The sequence below is a fragment of the Mustela putorius genome, unplaced genomic scaffold (assembly GCF_011764305.1).
Source record: "Mustela putorius furo isolate JIRA1106 unplaced genomic scaffold, ASM1176430v1.1 tig00003869_pilon_pilon_pilon, whole genome shotgun sequence".
Taxonomy (NCBI): domain Eukaryota; kingdom Metazoa; phylum Chordata; class Mammalia; order Carnivora; family Mustelidae; genus Mustela; species Mustela putorius.
This window is the reverse complement of record NW_025422021.1, coordinates 6,362,202-6,378,995: the sequence shown is the minus strand read 5'-3', so window position 1 is coordinate 6,378,995 and position 16,794 is coordinate 6,362,202. Positions and strand designations below refer to the sequence as shown.

At 34.1% G+C, this 16,794-nt stretch overlaps 1 protein-coding gene across 5 annotated transcripts in view; it reads right to left on the bottom strand.

The window, feature by feature from the left end:
- Nucleotides 1-16,794, bottom strand: part of LNPK (lunapark, ER junction formation factor) — an 88,226-nt gene that overhangs the window by 50,975 nt on the left and 20,457 nt on the right. For all 5 annotated transcript variants that reach the window (XM_004774392.3, XM_013046825.2, XM_045066654.1 and 2 more), the window contains 2 exons: nt 7,226-7,284; nt 8-48 (listed from right to left, as the gene is read on the bottom strand). In XM_004774392.3, the coding sequence (XP_004774449.1) occupies nt 8-48; nt 7,226-7,284 (100 nt within the window). The remainder of the gene's footprint in view (nt 1-7; nt 49-7,225; nt 7,285-16,794) is intronic.

Genomic DNA, 16,794 nt, shown 5'->3' with positions numbered 1-16,794 from the left:
AACTTACTATTTTTTTCTTCTGGGATTTTAAATCATCCAATGCTTCATCTAGAAAACAAGATTTAAATCAAAGCTAAATCAGATATTAAGATACTTAGATATCTTAAAAACAGTATGCCAAAAGATATATATTAAGCAACCACAAGGAAACTGTCTTATTTTAGAATTTCTCACTGATGTGTACAGATAAAAATTATCTCAATCTTCACACATATATATTTCATACTGTTGCCTATATATTACAAAGCTAAGTAGCAAAAAATTGACTTTACATAGAATAAAACACCTTTCAAAATTTAAAAAGATCTAAACATTTTATCAAATAGAATTTAAGTAATTAATAATTTTTAATTAAATCTAAAAATAAAATTACTATTTCTTCATTAAAGTTCAAGGATAGCAAACATATGAATACCCAAATCAAAGTATACTATTTATGTAAAAATCCAAAGACAAACTTATACAAAGATTTTACTGTAATTTTTCAATATTTTAGTTTTTAATGTGTTAGGCAACTTACTATTAAAAGGAAAAAAAAGTCTGCTAACATGTGAAAAGAGAGTAGTCATCTATAGTTAGAGAAGAGCAATGAAATATTTATTCCTTAATCGAGAAGTCAGAAAATTTTTTCCATAAAGGGCCAGACAGTAAATACTGGAATTTTGGCCAAAAGGCAAAATTGAATAAGTACTTTTAAAGCAAAAGAATGAACAAATTTCCATAAATCTTTACTGACAAAATTCAAATATAATAATAATTAAGTTCAATTTTTTGTAACATAGGTCTATCATTGAGAAGAATAAAATTATTTTCTTTTGGGTGAATAGATAACATTTCACTTAAATGAGGTTCAAAGTTGCTGTTCCCTATCATCAAAACTGACTGCAAATATTAATACCTTAATGTTGATCTGTCATGAGATTTTACACATTTGACTTTTGAAAATGTTTTTTCACATGTATAGGTAGAGCTAAATACTGAAATCAAGTGACAAGCACATGATTTTAACCGAGGATATTCATTGTTTGGAAAGCATTTATAGAATTCTTTAATTCTTCTATTGATATTTGCCTTTTCTTATCATTACATTGGAAATTAAACACTTCCAATTGAAAATAAGTGGAAGCCCCTCAATTGTACAGTTAAGTGGATTCTGCAATATGGAAACTTCATTTGCACTTCTTGAAGTCTGAACATCACTGCTGGATTGCTTTTTTTTGGCCAAGATCAAGTGTGAAAAACACTGTTAGAACAATTGTTTGAGCTCAGATCATATACTTGATACAAATTTCTGGGGGAATGGAGATTGTGCTTCTTGTTTTAACTTTTCACAATCTTTTTAAAAAATTACTTTGTGTTATTACAATGATATTCCAAAATGACTTTATAGCGTATAGGTTTTGCATATAAGGACTGTTTTGTCTTGCAATCTTAGGCTGAATTCATTAAGAACCATTATCAACTCTGCAGCAAAAGCTAATTTTCCAAAGCCAGTCAGCATTCAATCACAGTGGTTGCATGCAGAAATATTACACTCTAGGCCCTGAGCTCAAAATATCACAATAAAACTTTACCACTGCTGAGCCATCAAACTGCTGTGGGGCTGGGCAGGTTATGATAGTCAGCTTCTATTTCTGATGAAAGTTCACATAATTGACAATGGTTAAGTTCATGAGTGTAAATGAAGTTCCCATTGACACTACTAATTTAATAACACATGGTAGGTTCAATTACGCTTGGCAAAGTACCTGCTGTCACATAACACAATGAGTAACCACAAAATTTAAACACCTTACAATTTCACAAGTTTGTACATTAATCCAAATAAGCCTTTTTCTGCTTCCCACACTTTTTTAATATAGTTGACACACAATGCTACATGAGTTTCAGATATACAACTTAGTGATTTGACAAGTTTATACATTATGCGATGTTCACAAGTGTAGCTACCATCTGTCCTGTTACATCACTATTACAGTATCACTGACTGTATTTCTTATGCTGTGCCTTTTATTCCCATGACCTACTCACTGCATAACTTGAGGCCTATATCTCCCTCCCCCCTTTACCATTTTGCTCAATCTCCCACTCTCCTCTCCTCTGTCAATCATCAGTTTATTCTCTGTTATTTACAGGTCTGATTCTGCTTTTTGTTTTTTGTTTTTGTTTTTGTTTTTTTTTAGAGTCCATTTATGAGTAGAATCATATGTTGTCTTTCTCAGTCTGACTTATTTCACTTCACATAATACCTTCTAGGTCTATCCATGTTGTCTCAAATGGCAGTCTCATCTTTTTATGGCTGCATAATATTCCATAGTATATGATATATTTATATACACAGAACATGTTCCTTATCCATTTGTCTATCGATAGGCACTTTGGTTACTTCTGTGATTATTGTAAACAATGCTGCAATAAACATAGGGATGCATACATCTTTTCGAGTCTGGTTTTTTTGTTTTGTTTTGTTTTCATTTTTTCTGGGTAAATACCCACTAGTTGAATTATTGGATCATATGGTATTTCTCTTTTTAATTTTTTGAGAAACCTCCAAACTATTCCCCACAACGTCTGTACCACAACGGCTGTACCAATTTACTTCTGCACCAACAGTGTACAAGGGTTTCTTTCTCACTGAAACTTGTTTATCTTTTCGATTTTAGCCTTTCTAACAGGTGTGGGATGGTATTTCATTGTAGTTTTGATTGGTACTTCCCTGATGATTGATGATATTGAGTACCTTTTCATGTGTCTGTTGGCCATGTGTATCTTTGGAAATATTTTACCACCAATATTTATAACACACCTTAGCAGATTCCACTTCAGGTTGTACTGAACTGGTGTTTTTTCAACTTTGAAGATATTCTGTCCTAGAGTTGTTTTATAGAGATTTTATGTGGAAGTTAATTCAGTAACTGCAAGCTCAAAATTGATTCCTCAAATAAACTACAATTGAGGAGTATCAGAGCCAAGGAAGATCACTTGGAATCATTTATCATGTTTTAAAATTAACTATCTTGCTTCCAATATTCTCAGTTCTTCAAATTGTTCATGCCAAAAGGCTACTTACTAACTAAGCAAGTATAGCTTCTCTGAACAATTCTGTTCAGCTGCTGCAATCAAACAATTCAATTAATTCACCACTGGTAAATAAATGGCTTTCCCTGCTTCACTAATAAGCCACCCAGAAACTTACTGCATTGAAGCTCCATTTTCACTTTTAATTTTTATGAAGAAATTCAGCTATGATGAGATATTCCATTTTAAATGTTTTACTTTTTCTGACCATTGCTTTTCTGTGAGTTGGGAGTATCATGAGTTAAGTACTCATGGTAAAATGGTAATGTCAATGTATATTTGTATTCTTTTAGCACAGTCCACTATGCCCTAAAAATGCAACATTCAAAGTCCAATCTTCTCTTCTTTTGTTGTTTTTACATGTTGAGTATGCATTGATAATTAAAAAAAAAATTGTCACAATACATACGGCACATGGCATATGAAATGTCAACTTATAAATTTGTATCATTTGTCGTACATTCTCCAACAGTCTCAAGTGTTGAGATGAGAGCACCACATATAGTTTGCTACAAGTACTTAACTCTGCCACTGTAGGATGAATGCAGCTACAGACAACATTTAAATTAATGGGCAGTGTTTTGATCCAGTAAAAACAGAAATTTGAATTTCATATAAATGTAATGTCACAAAATATTCTTTTGAATTTATTCAATGATTTGAAAATGTAAAAATCATTCTTTTCTTTAGGATTTTATTTATTTATTTGACAGAGAGAGAAAGAGAGCACAAGCGCACAAGCAGGGGGAGGGGCAGAGAGAGAAGCAGGCTCATTGGGGAGGAGGAAGCCTGACGCAGGGTTCAATCCCAGGACCCTGAACCAAAGGCAGCCACTTAACCAACTGAGCCACCCAGGCATCCCTAAAAGTCATTCTTAAATCATGACCTGTACAAGGTAGTGGGCAAGACTTGGCCCACAGGCTATAGCTTGCGAACCCTTAATCTATATTATGTACAAAGCAAAAAACAAAGGAAATAAAACTAAAACAGAACAAAAAACAAAGACACAATCAATAGCTTCAGGCTGACTTGATGCTAAAAAAATATATTTGTAGGACAGTAAGATAATCTTTTCTGATGTCTATTTTAAATGTACATATAATACCTATTCAAATGAATTAGATTTTTTTAAAATAAAAGGATCCCTGAAGTAAATTTTTAACGCAACCCCTTTATATAATAACCATGTCCTGATGTGCCTATTTCTAAGTTAAAATATTCATACATTTAATTTCCTTAGAAAAGTATTTCCAAGCACTCTTTTTAAAATAAGTTTTCTTATATTTTCTACTATTTTGTTAGTTCTATGAGGTCAGAGAGCATATTTGTTTTAAACTTATTCCTGTCCTCCTGGTATTTACCATACTATCAAATATCACGGGAAACAACATCATATGTTTATTTTCCTTTTTGATATTTGATATTTGAAAAATATTGATATTTAGCATCAATATTTTTTAAAACCACAGCAAACATAATACTTAATAATAAAAAGTAAAAGCTTTTTCACTGAGTATCGGAAACTAGACAAGGAGTCTGCTATTCCCACTTCAATTCACTATTATACTGAGTCCTAACCCATTAAATAAGACAAGAAAAATTTAAAAAACAAGAAAAATAAAAAAGAATAAGGAACAGAAAAGAAAAATCAGCACCATCAGCCCATATATATATTAATACTTCGCAATTTTTATATATTTTGGCATACAGTTTCACTTAATACTCATAATAATCCATCCTAAACATTTTATGTTTATGATGATGATAATATAGGTTTCCACTTTACAAATTAGGAAACTGATGTTCAGAGAATTAAAACTTATCTGTAGGACAAAAAGACAGCCAATGTGGCTGGAGCAAAAGCAAAAAATGTAGAGTAGAAAGAGATGAAGTTAGAGAATGGGCATAAGCCAGAAAGTAGGATAAAATAATTCAGGTTTACTCTAGTTGCCACAGGAAATCAATAGAGAATCTGAAACAGAAAAGACACGACTAAATATACCTCAAAAATAGACTGTTTAGGAAGCCACTCCTAGTATAAGTAGATGATGATCACCTGAATTAGAACAGTAGTAATAGTAAAACAGGTTAGAAGTGGTCAGATCTGAAATAATGTTGGAGGTAGAGATGATAGGACTTTGAAGGGGAGAGAGAAACTCATGGTAAATTAAAGGGAATATGGAGTCAGGACAGGGATTTCCCCCCAGCTGTTTATATGGAAGGGAGATTATATACCAATAGAGACAATCAAATAGAAATAGCTAATACAAAAGAGGATAATGGCAGGAAGAGATAACTGCAAGAACAATGTTCTTGAAATGGCCAGAATATCCAAAATCCAAAGCATAAATGGAGAGCTTAGCCATAGATGGAATCAAGGTCAGTCTTCCAGACTACCACAGAAGGATGCCAACACACTGAGTAACAGATGGAGCTAACTTGATATATTTGGTGGTGGAAGTAGTTCTCATCTGTTTATATCTATTTTCTCCATAAAGTGAGACTCACACATGAGAGTGACCAGGTAGATTTTTGTGGGGTTTTGCTTGTTTTATGAATTTTGAATTTTTATTTGGTTGGTTGATTGGTTGGTTTTATTTTGGTTTGGTTTTTGTTTATTTGCAGGAAGGCAGGTATTATTTATTTGAAGAGAAATACCAACTCAAAAAATACTCTTAAAGAGAAAAAAGTAAATTTTCTAAGAAACTATGAAATAGGACTGTGCAACAGTACTGAGTATACCTTTAATATTTACAATATAGATTTAAAATAAGTCTGGTCAGGGGCACCTAGATGGCTCAGTCAGTTAAGCATCTGCCTTTGGCTCTGGTCATGATCCCAGGGTCCTGGAATTAAGCCCCACATCAGGATCCCTGATCAGCAGGGACTCTGCTTCTCCCTCTCCCATTGCTCTTCCGCAGCCCAACTCATGTTCTCTCTCTCAAATAAATAAATAAATAACCTTTAAAAAAAAAAATAAGTCTGGTCAGTATGCTGTATGATTTTCCTCTAATAAATTTAGCTTTTCTGATGCAGGGACAGATCAAGCTTATGAAAGTTTTAACCAGGATAGAGTCTTGCCAGTCACAGATTAAGCACATAATTGTATTTAAAGAAGGTACAGTTTTTGCCAGACCAGACAAGTAGGATGCAAAAGAGGGGCAAAGGAATCAAGGGTATCTGCAAAGAATGGTCACTGGGCTAGCCCAGTGAGCCTAAACCAAGTTGGAGAGAAGCCGTAACTCAGGGGGGCAGTTTGAAAGTCATGTATCTGTATGAACCGTATTTGGATCTTGAATTAAACAAACAAAATACGTACATTTTATGATATTAAGAATTCCTTTTCAGATAGGATAATGTATTGTATTACATTAATGATAATATACTATATAATTTATTTTTTTAAACATCTGTCATGGATAGATATAACTAGGATATACTTCAAAATAATAGAGTGGGTAGATAAGTAGATAGAGTTAAAAATTAAATAAGACTAACCATGAGTTGATGGTTGTTTATGTTGTGTGATAGGCATATGAGGACTTACACTATTTACACCCTGCATTTGTGTATGTAATTTTGTATATGAAATTTTCCACAGTGAAAAGTTAAACAACAAAAGAATAAAGAAGTCACATATAAAGTTCATTTAAATAAAATTTATATACCTTTGTTAAATTATAACTCATACTTTTAAGACCTGAAAATCTTTAAAATCTATACATACACAGAATACAGAAGGAAATATTATCACAATTTGCATATTTCCATAAAAACAAAAGCCTAGGAGCTATGAGGTTAAAGAGAATGGTACAATTAATAGTACAAATCAAAAGATGTCTAAGTATATTCTACTCTATAATAATGTAAGTTTTGCATAAAGATTAACAAATAATTTCTCTCAATTTAAGAGATGAATTAATGAAATTAGTTATTTTGTGTAAAAAAATCTAAAGGAACAAGACAAAAATACCAAAAGAGAATCCTCTTGATTATTCAAAATACTTGATAGTAAACAACCCTTCAATATTTACAAGATTTTCATTTCAATATCCCGTTTCACAACCTACCATTCAGTAACAAACCAATGCACTATCAGAAGGTGTTTTTTTAAATGTATTTATAAGAATTTAGAAATTAAACTTACTATTTCTTTCTGTTCTCTTGGAAAAGAAGAAAATAAGCACTGTTCTTATGCTCCAGATGCTACAGAGGAAGCAAAATTCAGAAACAAAAACCATTATTAAAATAAGTGAATTAGAAGACATATAAAATGAAAACAAATACACATTTCCACTTAGAATTCAGTACAGTGCTTCCCTTTATATTTTGAAAATCAGAAAGTACTCCTTTCTTTCAGAAACATCAGAGGTCTACATCTGCATTCAAAAAAGTTCTCAACCTAAAATCCACAGACTTTCTGAGGGTTCCCCAGAATTATGAAATTGCCATTGTGTGCATAACTTTATTTCTCTGGAGAGACCACTGTGTTCATCACTCTGTAAGGAGTCTATGAAACCCTCCCTCAAAAAACAAATTAGACAGTCCCCTCTAACTAAGTAAGCATCAACTCCAAAAATCTGTCCATTCCCACGCATTGAGGGAAAAGCATTTTACAAATCCAGCACATTGCATAAATGTAAGTTGCGGGACACCTGGGTGGCTCAGTGGGTTAAAGCCTCTGCTTTCAGCTCAGGTCATGATCCCAGGGTCCAGGGACTGAGCCCCACATCCGGCTCTCTGCTTGGCAAGGAGCCTGCTTCCTCCCCTCTCTCTGCCTGCCTCTCTGACTACCTGTGATCTCTGTCTGTCAAATAAATGAATAAAAAACTTTTAAAAAAATAAATAAATAAATGCAAGTTGCTACTACTTCCTTATTATTAAACATTGGAAGGATCTTCCCTACTAAACAAAATAAGCTATCTAGAAGAAAAAAAGCCTATCTTCAACTAAGTACTTGATAAGTAAACTTAGCTAAACGCCACCTTTTAAATATTTTATGAGAAGAATTCTCTGGGACTTATATTAGTAAAACATCAAATGATATTAAAAGTAAATTAAAGAATGATCCTAATCACAAATTTGTTAAGGTCATCTCTTAAATTCAATGTAACTATAGCAAAATACCTCTTTGTCCAAAGAACATGGTGGAACATATATAAACATCATTCATAATTTCATAAAAGCAATACATTTTAGGGGTGCCTGGGTGGCATTAAATTCATATCTTTCAATAATTACTCTAAATGTAAATGGACCTAATGCTCTAATCAAAAGACAGAGGGTATCAGAATGGATTAAAAAAAAATAAGACCCATCAATATACTGCTTACAAGAAACTCATTTTAAACCCACACACCTCCAGATTGAAAGTGACAGGGTAGAGAACCATTTATCATGTTAATGGACATCAAAAGAAAGCTGGAGTAGCCATCCTTGTATCACACAAACTATTATCTTAAACCAAAAGAGATTATTATATTTATAATATCATAATAAATGGGTCTATCCAAAAAGAAGATCTAACAATTATAAATATTTATGCAATTAATATAAAGCAATTAATAACAAAATTAAAGAAACTCATTGATAATAATACAATAATAGTAGGGAACTTTAAATTTCCCCCTCACAGCAATGGACAGATCATCTAAGCAGAAGATCAATAAGGAAACAAGGGCTTTGAATGACACACTGGACCAGAAGGACTTCACAGATATATTCAGAACATTACAACCTAAAGCAGCAGAATACACATTCTTCTCAAATGCAGAGGCAACAGTCTCCAAAACAGACCACACACTACATCACAAATCGGATCTCAACCAGTACAAAAAGACTGAGATCATATGTCATGCATATTTTCAGACCACAATACTATAAAACTTGAACCACAAGAAAAAATTTGAAAGGGAAGTTAAATAAAATCCTACTAAAGAATGAGTGGGCCAACCAGGAAATTAATGAAGAATTTATAAAATTCATGGAAACAAATGAAACACAACAGTTCAAAACTTCTGGGATGTAGCAAAGGTAGTCCTAAGAGGGAAGTATATAGCAATACAAGCTTTCCTTAAGAAACAAATCTCAAATACACAACTTACCCTTACACTCAAAAAAGAGCAGCAAATAAAGCTTAAATCCAGCAGGAGAAGAGAAATAATAAAGATTACAGCAGAAATCAATGATACAGAAATTTAAAAATAAAAAACAAAAGAACAGATCAGTGAAACTAGAGAGCTGGATCTTTGGAAGAATTTAGTAAGATCGATAAATTACAAGCCAGACTCATCAAAAAGAAAAGAGAAACACTGAAGAAATACAATTACAAGAGAATATTAGGTGCAATCATATGCCAATAAATTAGCAATTAAATTTGGAAAAAAATGGATAAAGTCTTAGAAATATATAAACTACCAAAACTGAGAGGAGAAAAAAATAGAAAACCTGAAAAGATCCATAACCAGCAGGAAACTGAACTAGTTAAAAAAACAAACAAACAAACAAATCCCTAACAAACAAGAGTCTAGGGCCAAGTGGCTTCCCAGGGAAATTCTACCAAACATTTAAAGAAGAATTAATACCTACTCTTCAGAAACTGTTCCAAAAAATAGAAATAGAACGACAACTTCCAAACTCGTTCTATGAGGCCAGCATTATCTTAATCCCAAAACCAGACAAAGACCCCACTAAAAAGGAGAATTACAACCAATATCCCTGAGGAACATGGATGTAAAAATTCTCACCAAGATACTAGCTAATAGGATCCAACAGTATACTGAAATGGTTATATACCACAACCAAGTGGAGCTTATTCCTGGGCTGCAGGGGTGGTTCAAATCACCCTCAAATCAATCAACGTGGCACACTACATTAATAAAAGGACAAGAACCATATGATCTTCTCAATAGATGCAGAAAAAGCATCTTTTCTTGATGAAAAAAACTCTCTGCCATGTAGGGATAGAGGTAATATACCTCAGTATCATAAAAGCCATATACAAAAGACCACAGCAAATATCATCCTGAACAGGGAAAACTGAGGGCTTTTCCCCTAAGGTTAGGAATACAACAGGGATGCCCACTCTCACCACTGTTGTTTAACATAGTACTGGAAGCCCCAGCCTCAACAATCAGACAACAAAAAGAAATAAAAGGCATCCAAATTGGCAAAGCAAACTTTCACTCTTTGCAGATGATACGATATTCTATGTAGAAAACCCAAAAAACTCCACCAAGAAACTATTAGAACCGATACAGGAATTCAGCAAAGTTGCAGGATATAAACTCAATCCACAGAAGTCAGTTGCACTTCTCTACATAGCAATAAAGCAGAAGAAAGAGAACTCAAGGAATTGATCCCATTTACATCGTATCAAAAACCGTAAGATACGTAGGAATAAACCTAGCCAAAGAGGTAAAGGATCTGTGTTCTGAAAACTATAGAACACTTATGAAAGAAATTGAGGAAGACACAAAGAAATGGAAAGACATTCCATGTTCATGGATTGGAAGAACAAATATTGTTAAAATGTCTATGTTACCCAAAGCAATCTACACATTCAATGCAATCCCTATCAAAATAACACTAACATATTTCACAGACCTGGAACAAATAATTCTAAAATTTGTATGGAACCAGAAAAGACCTCAAATAGCCAAAGGAATGTTGAAAGAGAAAAACCAAAGCTTGTGGCATAACAGTGCCAGATGTCAAGCTCTATTAAAAATTTGTAGTAAAGACACTATGGTATTGGCACAAAAACAGACATATAGATCAATGGAACAGAATAGAGAACCCAGAAAGGGACCTTCAACTCTATGGTCAACTAATCTTCAGCAAAACAGGTAAGAATATCCAATGCGAAAAGGACAGTCTCTTCAACAAATGGTATTTGGAAAATTGAAGAACCACATATAGAAGAATGAAACTGGACCACTTTCTTAAACCATACACAAAAATAAACTCAAAATGGATGAAAGACCTAAATACAAGACAGAAATCCATCAAAATCCTAAAAGAGAACACAGGTAGCAACCTCTTCGTTCTCAGCCACAGCAACTTCTTGCTGGACAGGTCTCTAAAGGCAAGCGGAAACAAAGGCAAACAAGAACTACTGGGACTTCAACAAAATAAAAAGCTTTTGCACAGCAAAGGAAATAGTCAACAAAACCAAAAGATAACCAAGAGAATGGGAGAAGATATTTGCAAATGTCTTATCAGATAAAGGGCTGGTATCCAAAATACATAAAGAATTTATCAAACTCAACACCCCAAAAACAAACAAACAAACAAACAAAAAAAAAACCCAGTCAAGAAATGGGCAGAAGGAGAGATAGAGAGGAGATGGGAGTTGGGGGAAATTGGAAGGGGAGGTGAACCATGAGAGACTATGGACTCTGAAAAACAATCTGAGGGTTTTGAAGGGGTGGGGGATGGGAGGTCAGGGTACCAGGTGGTGGGTATTATAGAGGGCACGGATTGCATGGAGCACTGGGTGTGGTGCAAAAATAATGAATACTGTTATGCTGAAAATAAAAAATAAATTAAAAAAAAAAGAAATGGGCAGAAGACATGAACAGACACTTCTTTAAGGACATACAAATGACAAATAGACACGTGAAAAAATGCTCAACATCTCAGCATCAGGGACATACAAGTCAAAACCACAATGAGCTACTACCTGACACTGGTTAGAATGGCTAAAATTAACTCAGAAAATGACAGATGTTGGCAAGGATGTGGAGAAAGGGGAACCCTCTTACACTGCTGGTAGGAATGCAAACTAGAACAGCCACTCTGAAAAACAGTATGGAGGTTTCTCAAAAAATTAAAAATAGATCTACCCTACCAAACAGCAATTGCACTACTAGGTATCTATCCAAAGGATACAAAAATAGTTATAAGAAAGGGGACATGCACCCCAATGTTTATAGCAGCAATGTCCACAAGAGCAAAACTATGGAAAGAGCCATACATATATATATATATATATGAAATATTTATATTGTATAAAAATATATTTTTATATAATGCAATATTACATTATATTATATAGATTTATATTTATTTGTAATACTCATATATTTACATATAAATATATATTTATACATAATGCAATATCACTCAGCCATAAAAAAGAATGAAACCTTGCCTTTTGCTACAACATCGATGGAACTAGAGGGTATTATGCTTACAGAAGTCAGTCAGTCCGAGAAAGACAAATACCATATGACTTCACTAATATGTACAATTTAATAAATAAAGCAGATGAACATAGGGGAAGAGAAGGGAAAATAAAATAAGATGAAAACAGAGAAGACGACAAACCATAAGAGACTCTTAACTCTAGGAAACAAACTGAGGGTTGCTGGAAGGGAGGCTGGTGGAGGGATGGGGTAACTGGGTGATGGGTATTAAGTAGGGCACTTGATGTAAAAGAGCAATGGCTATTATATGCAACTGATGAATCACCAAATTCTACCCTTGAAACTAATAAAATAGACTATATGTTAACTAAATTGAATTTAAATGAAGAATTTTTAAAATTAAAAAAAAAAAAAAGATTCTCTTTCGTTCTGCCTCTCCAGTCCTGCCTTTGCCGCAGTTGTGCTCTCTCCCTCTCTAGAGAGGAGGGAGAAAGGAAGGAAGGAAGGAAGGAAGGAAAGCAGGCAGGCAGGCAGGAAGACATTGAATCTGAATTCATGTTATTTCTTCACTCTAAAATACATCATTGCTATTCTTGGGAGTTAGCTTGCAAGTCACCAGTGACCCCTGTCTCCTGATATTTACACCTTTGTGTAGTCCTCTTACCAGTGTTGGTCTGTATAACCAATAGAATATGGCAGAAGTAATAGTATGTCACTTCAAGATTAGGTTATAAAGGACTGCAGCTTCCATGTTAGGCCTCTTCTTCCACCCACCATCTTTCTCTCTCTCTTCTCTTCTAAGAGAAGCCAGCTGGTATGCCATGAGGACATGAGGGAACTCTATGGAAAGGCCCATGTGGCAAAAAACAGAAGTCTGTGGCAGAGAGCCAGTGAAGAGATGAGGCCTGCCAAAAACTATATGTATGAGCTTAGAAGTAAATTCTCCAGCCTTAGTTAAGCCTTCAGGTAACTGTAGCTCCAGCCAACAGCTTAACTGAAATTTGTATATAAATAAAGACCCTAAGCTAGAACCACCTAAGTTGCTCCCACATTCCTTCCTGCCCCTCAGAAACTGTGAGAGATAATAAACATTTGTTGTTTTAAGTTACTAAGTTCTAGAACAATTTATTACAGCAATAGATAATCAAAATATGCTTTTTATGTTGTGGTGACTCGTTTTTATGACTCAGACAACTATCTAAGCATTAAAAAAGGCACTGAGCACTGTCCTTATCAAGGGAAGGGAGAGAAGAGTTTAGACATAGTGCTCATAACACTGAAAGATGCTACAACAGGAAACTCTCATACTATTTCTCCACTACAAACCCACTGAAATAGTGGCAGCACAGAGATGATATACGGGGGAAAAAATGTACAGGAAAACAGAGAACATGGGAAGGAATTGCAGAGAAAGTGACTAGTATTCCGTAGAAAATCAGGAAATTTTCTTTGATATTTTTTAGAAGCATATATACTTTTCAAAGTGTGAAAACTACAAGAATTGAAATATACTCCCTTACTTCAAAATAAAACGCAGTAATCCCTTTTGCAGACAACAGGTTCTCCTTTTGGTTTTTATCAGAATTGCTGCTGGAGAAAATGAGCTATCAAACAACACACACTTCTTTCAAGACTTGAGCAGCAGAACATATGTAGTGCATTCATCTTTAAGGCTAAATTAAAAGAAATCCTTTTGTATTTTTAAAACAAAATTTAGGGGGGGAAAGGTACTTCAGAAATCCGTCTTAGTTATTCCAATAAAGGTTTTGCTTTCCTAATAGTTAAATATAATTTATGAAAATAGAACAGCATGTTTTGTGAAGATATTAAAGATACTATTACTGACTCCTACTTTGACAGTGGTATAATTTCTACTTCCCTCTTCTCTTCTTAGAAATCCTCTAGGGGCGCCTGGGTGGCTCAGTGTCATGATCCCAGGGTCCTGAGATTGAGCCCGCATCGGGCTCTCTGCTCAGAGGGAAGCCTGCTCTCTTTCTCTCTCTCTCTGCCTGCCTCTCTGCCTACTTATAATCTCTGTCTGTCAAATAAATAAAATAAAATCTTAAAAGAAAAAAAAAGAGAAAGAAATACTCTAAACAGAGGACCCCGGGTTGCTCAGTTGGTTAAGCATTTGCCTTCAGCTCAGGTCATGATCCTGGGATCTAGCCCTGAATCAGGCTCCCTGCTCAGCAGGAAGTCTGCTTCTCCCTCTCCCCCTACCACTGGCTTGTTCTCTCTTGCTGACTCTATCTCCTTAGTAAAAAGAAAGAAAGAAAGAAAGAAAGAAAGAAAGAAAGAAAGAGACTCTAAACAACAGGGAGATCAAACAAAAACAAATTCCTGTCCTGGTAAAATACAATATAGCTAAAACCCAACTCTCAAAATATGTGGACAGTCTCCTAAAAGTAATGGAGATCATGGAAATCAAGAGTGCAAGCAGAGAAGGAAAACTTCTTATCTCACAAGGAGGTAGCAAGACAAACTTCTCAAAGCATAAAGTCTAAAGCCCATATTTATAACAAGGATAAGACATATGTGTTGTAGACAGAATGTCCTCAGAAGCAAAACAGAAAAGACAGAGCTTAAAGAGAAACCATTCAGAAATACCCTGTTTACAAAGAACACTGTTTCTATGGCAGCAGGAGAGAAAAGAAGTTTTGTATTAAGAAAAAAAATACAGTTGCCTAACTCTATTGGCTGGGGAAAGATAAAAGCTGAATAAACTAGCACATTATATCTTGGATCATAAGGAAAATTCTAGATAGCCTGGAACGTGGAAAGACCTACTCCCATACTCACAAAAACCTCCTACAAATAACTAGGCAAAAGTAAAGTAAACATACCACATAGTTAGAGATTTATTTTTAAGTTTAAAAAAAAGGCAAAATAGAAAATTATGTTCCAAAACCTAGAGCAACATCTTTGCTCTCAATAAATGTAAATGAGTTAAACTCAGCAGAGCAAAAGACTTTCAGACTGGATCATAAAAATAAAACCCCATCTAAAACTCAAGAGTTTTTGAAAGTTGAAGAAAATAAAACCATTGGCAAAAGTATACTAGGCAAATACCAACAAAACAAGGGTTGTATCTTAATACCTCACAAGGTTGAATTCAAGATCCTGCCCCCACCTCGCTGAAAAAAGAAAGCTTTAAACCTAGAAAAAGAAAGTGATTTCATAGTGCTAAAAAATGATGCGCTTCCTTTCCAACAAACGGTGCTGGAGCAACTGAGCAACCATGAAAGAAGAAAATAAAAGAATCTCAACATGAACCTCACACCTTATATAAAAATGAACTCAAAATGGCTTACAAATTTAAATGTAAAATGTTAGGGAAAACGCATAGGGAAAAAAACAAAGAAGAAAATCTTCAGAGCCTATAGTTAGGGAAGAGTTCTTGACAACAAAAGCACAACCCATAAAAGGGAAAATTAATAAATTTTGCTCACAAAAGCCCTATTAAAAGAATAAAGACAAACTACAGACTGGGAAAAAATATTTGCAAACTATATACCCAAGAAATAACTTGTATCTATAATATATAAAGAACTCTCTAAACTCAACAGCAAAAAGACTGAAAAGCCAATTAGAAAATTAGAAGACATGAACAGAAGAGGAGATATAAATGGCAAATATACATGAAAAGAGGTTCAACATCATTAGCCCTTAGGGAAATGTAAATTAAAGCCACAATGAAATATCACTACATACCTATCAGAATGATCAAAATAGTAAATAGTGAAATACTAAATGCTCACAAAGATGCAGAGACACTAGATCATTTATATGCAACCAGTGGAAATGTAAAATGGTATATCTACTCTGAAAAAAAGTTTAGCAGTTTCTTTAAAATCTAAACAGGTACTTAACATGCACCCCAGAAATTACATACTTGGGACATATACCCCAAAGAAATGAAAACTTATGTTCAAATGCCTATATACAAATGTTCACAGAAGTCTTATTAGGTAATAGCCAAAAACTGGAAACTATCCAAATGTCCTTCAACAAGTATACAGTTAAACAAACCATGGTATGTCATTATCACAGAATACTACTCAACAATAAAAAGAAACTATTAATACACTTAACATTTTGAATGGATCTCAAGAATATGCCAAATGAAAAAAGCCAGTTTCAAAAGATTATATGCAATGTGACCTCATTTTATAATTCTTGAAAAAACAAAATTATAAAGATTATAAAACAGATTTGTGGGTAGAAGGGTTAAGAATGGGGCAGGTGGAGGAGGGTTGGTATGACTACAAAGAGATAGCAAAAAGGAGCCCTGTGGTATGTGTGCATGTATGTTTGTATGTTATTCATTTATTTATGTAATCTCTACACCCAACGTGGGGCTTGAACTCATGACCCTGAGATCAAGAGCCACATGCTCCACCAACTGAGCCAGCCAGGCACTTCAAGTCCTGTGGTTTTAGAATAGTTCTGAATCTGAATTGTGGAGTAGTGACATGAAGTTACAGATATGATAAAATTACATAGAAATAAAACACACACACACACACATACACACACAAAGTACATGTAAAACTGGTAAACTCTGATA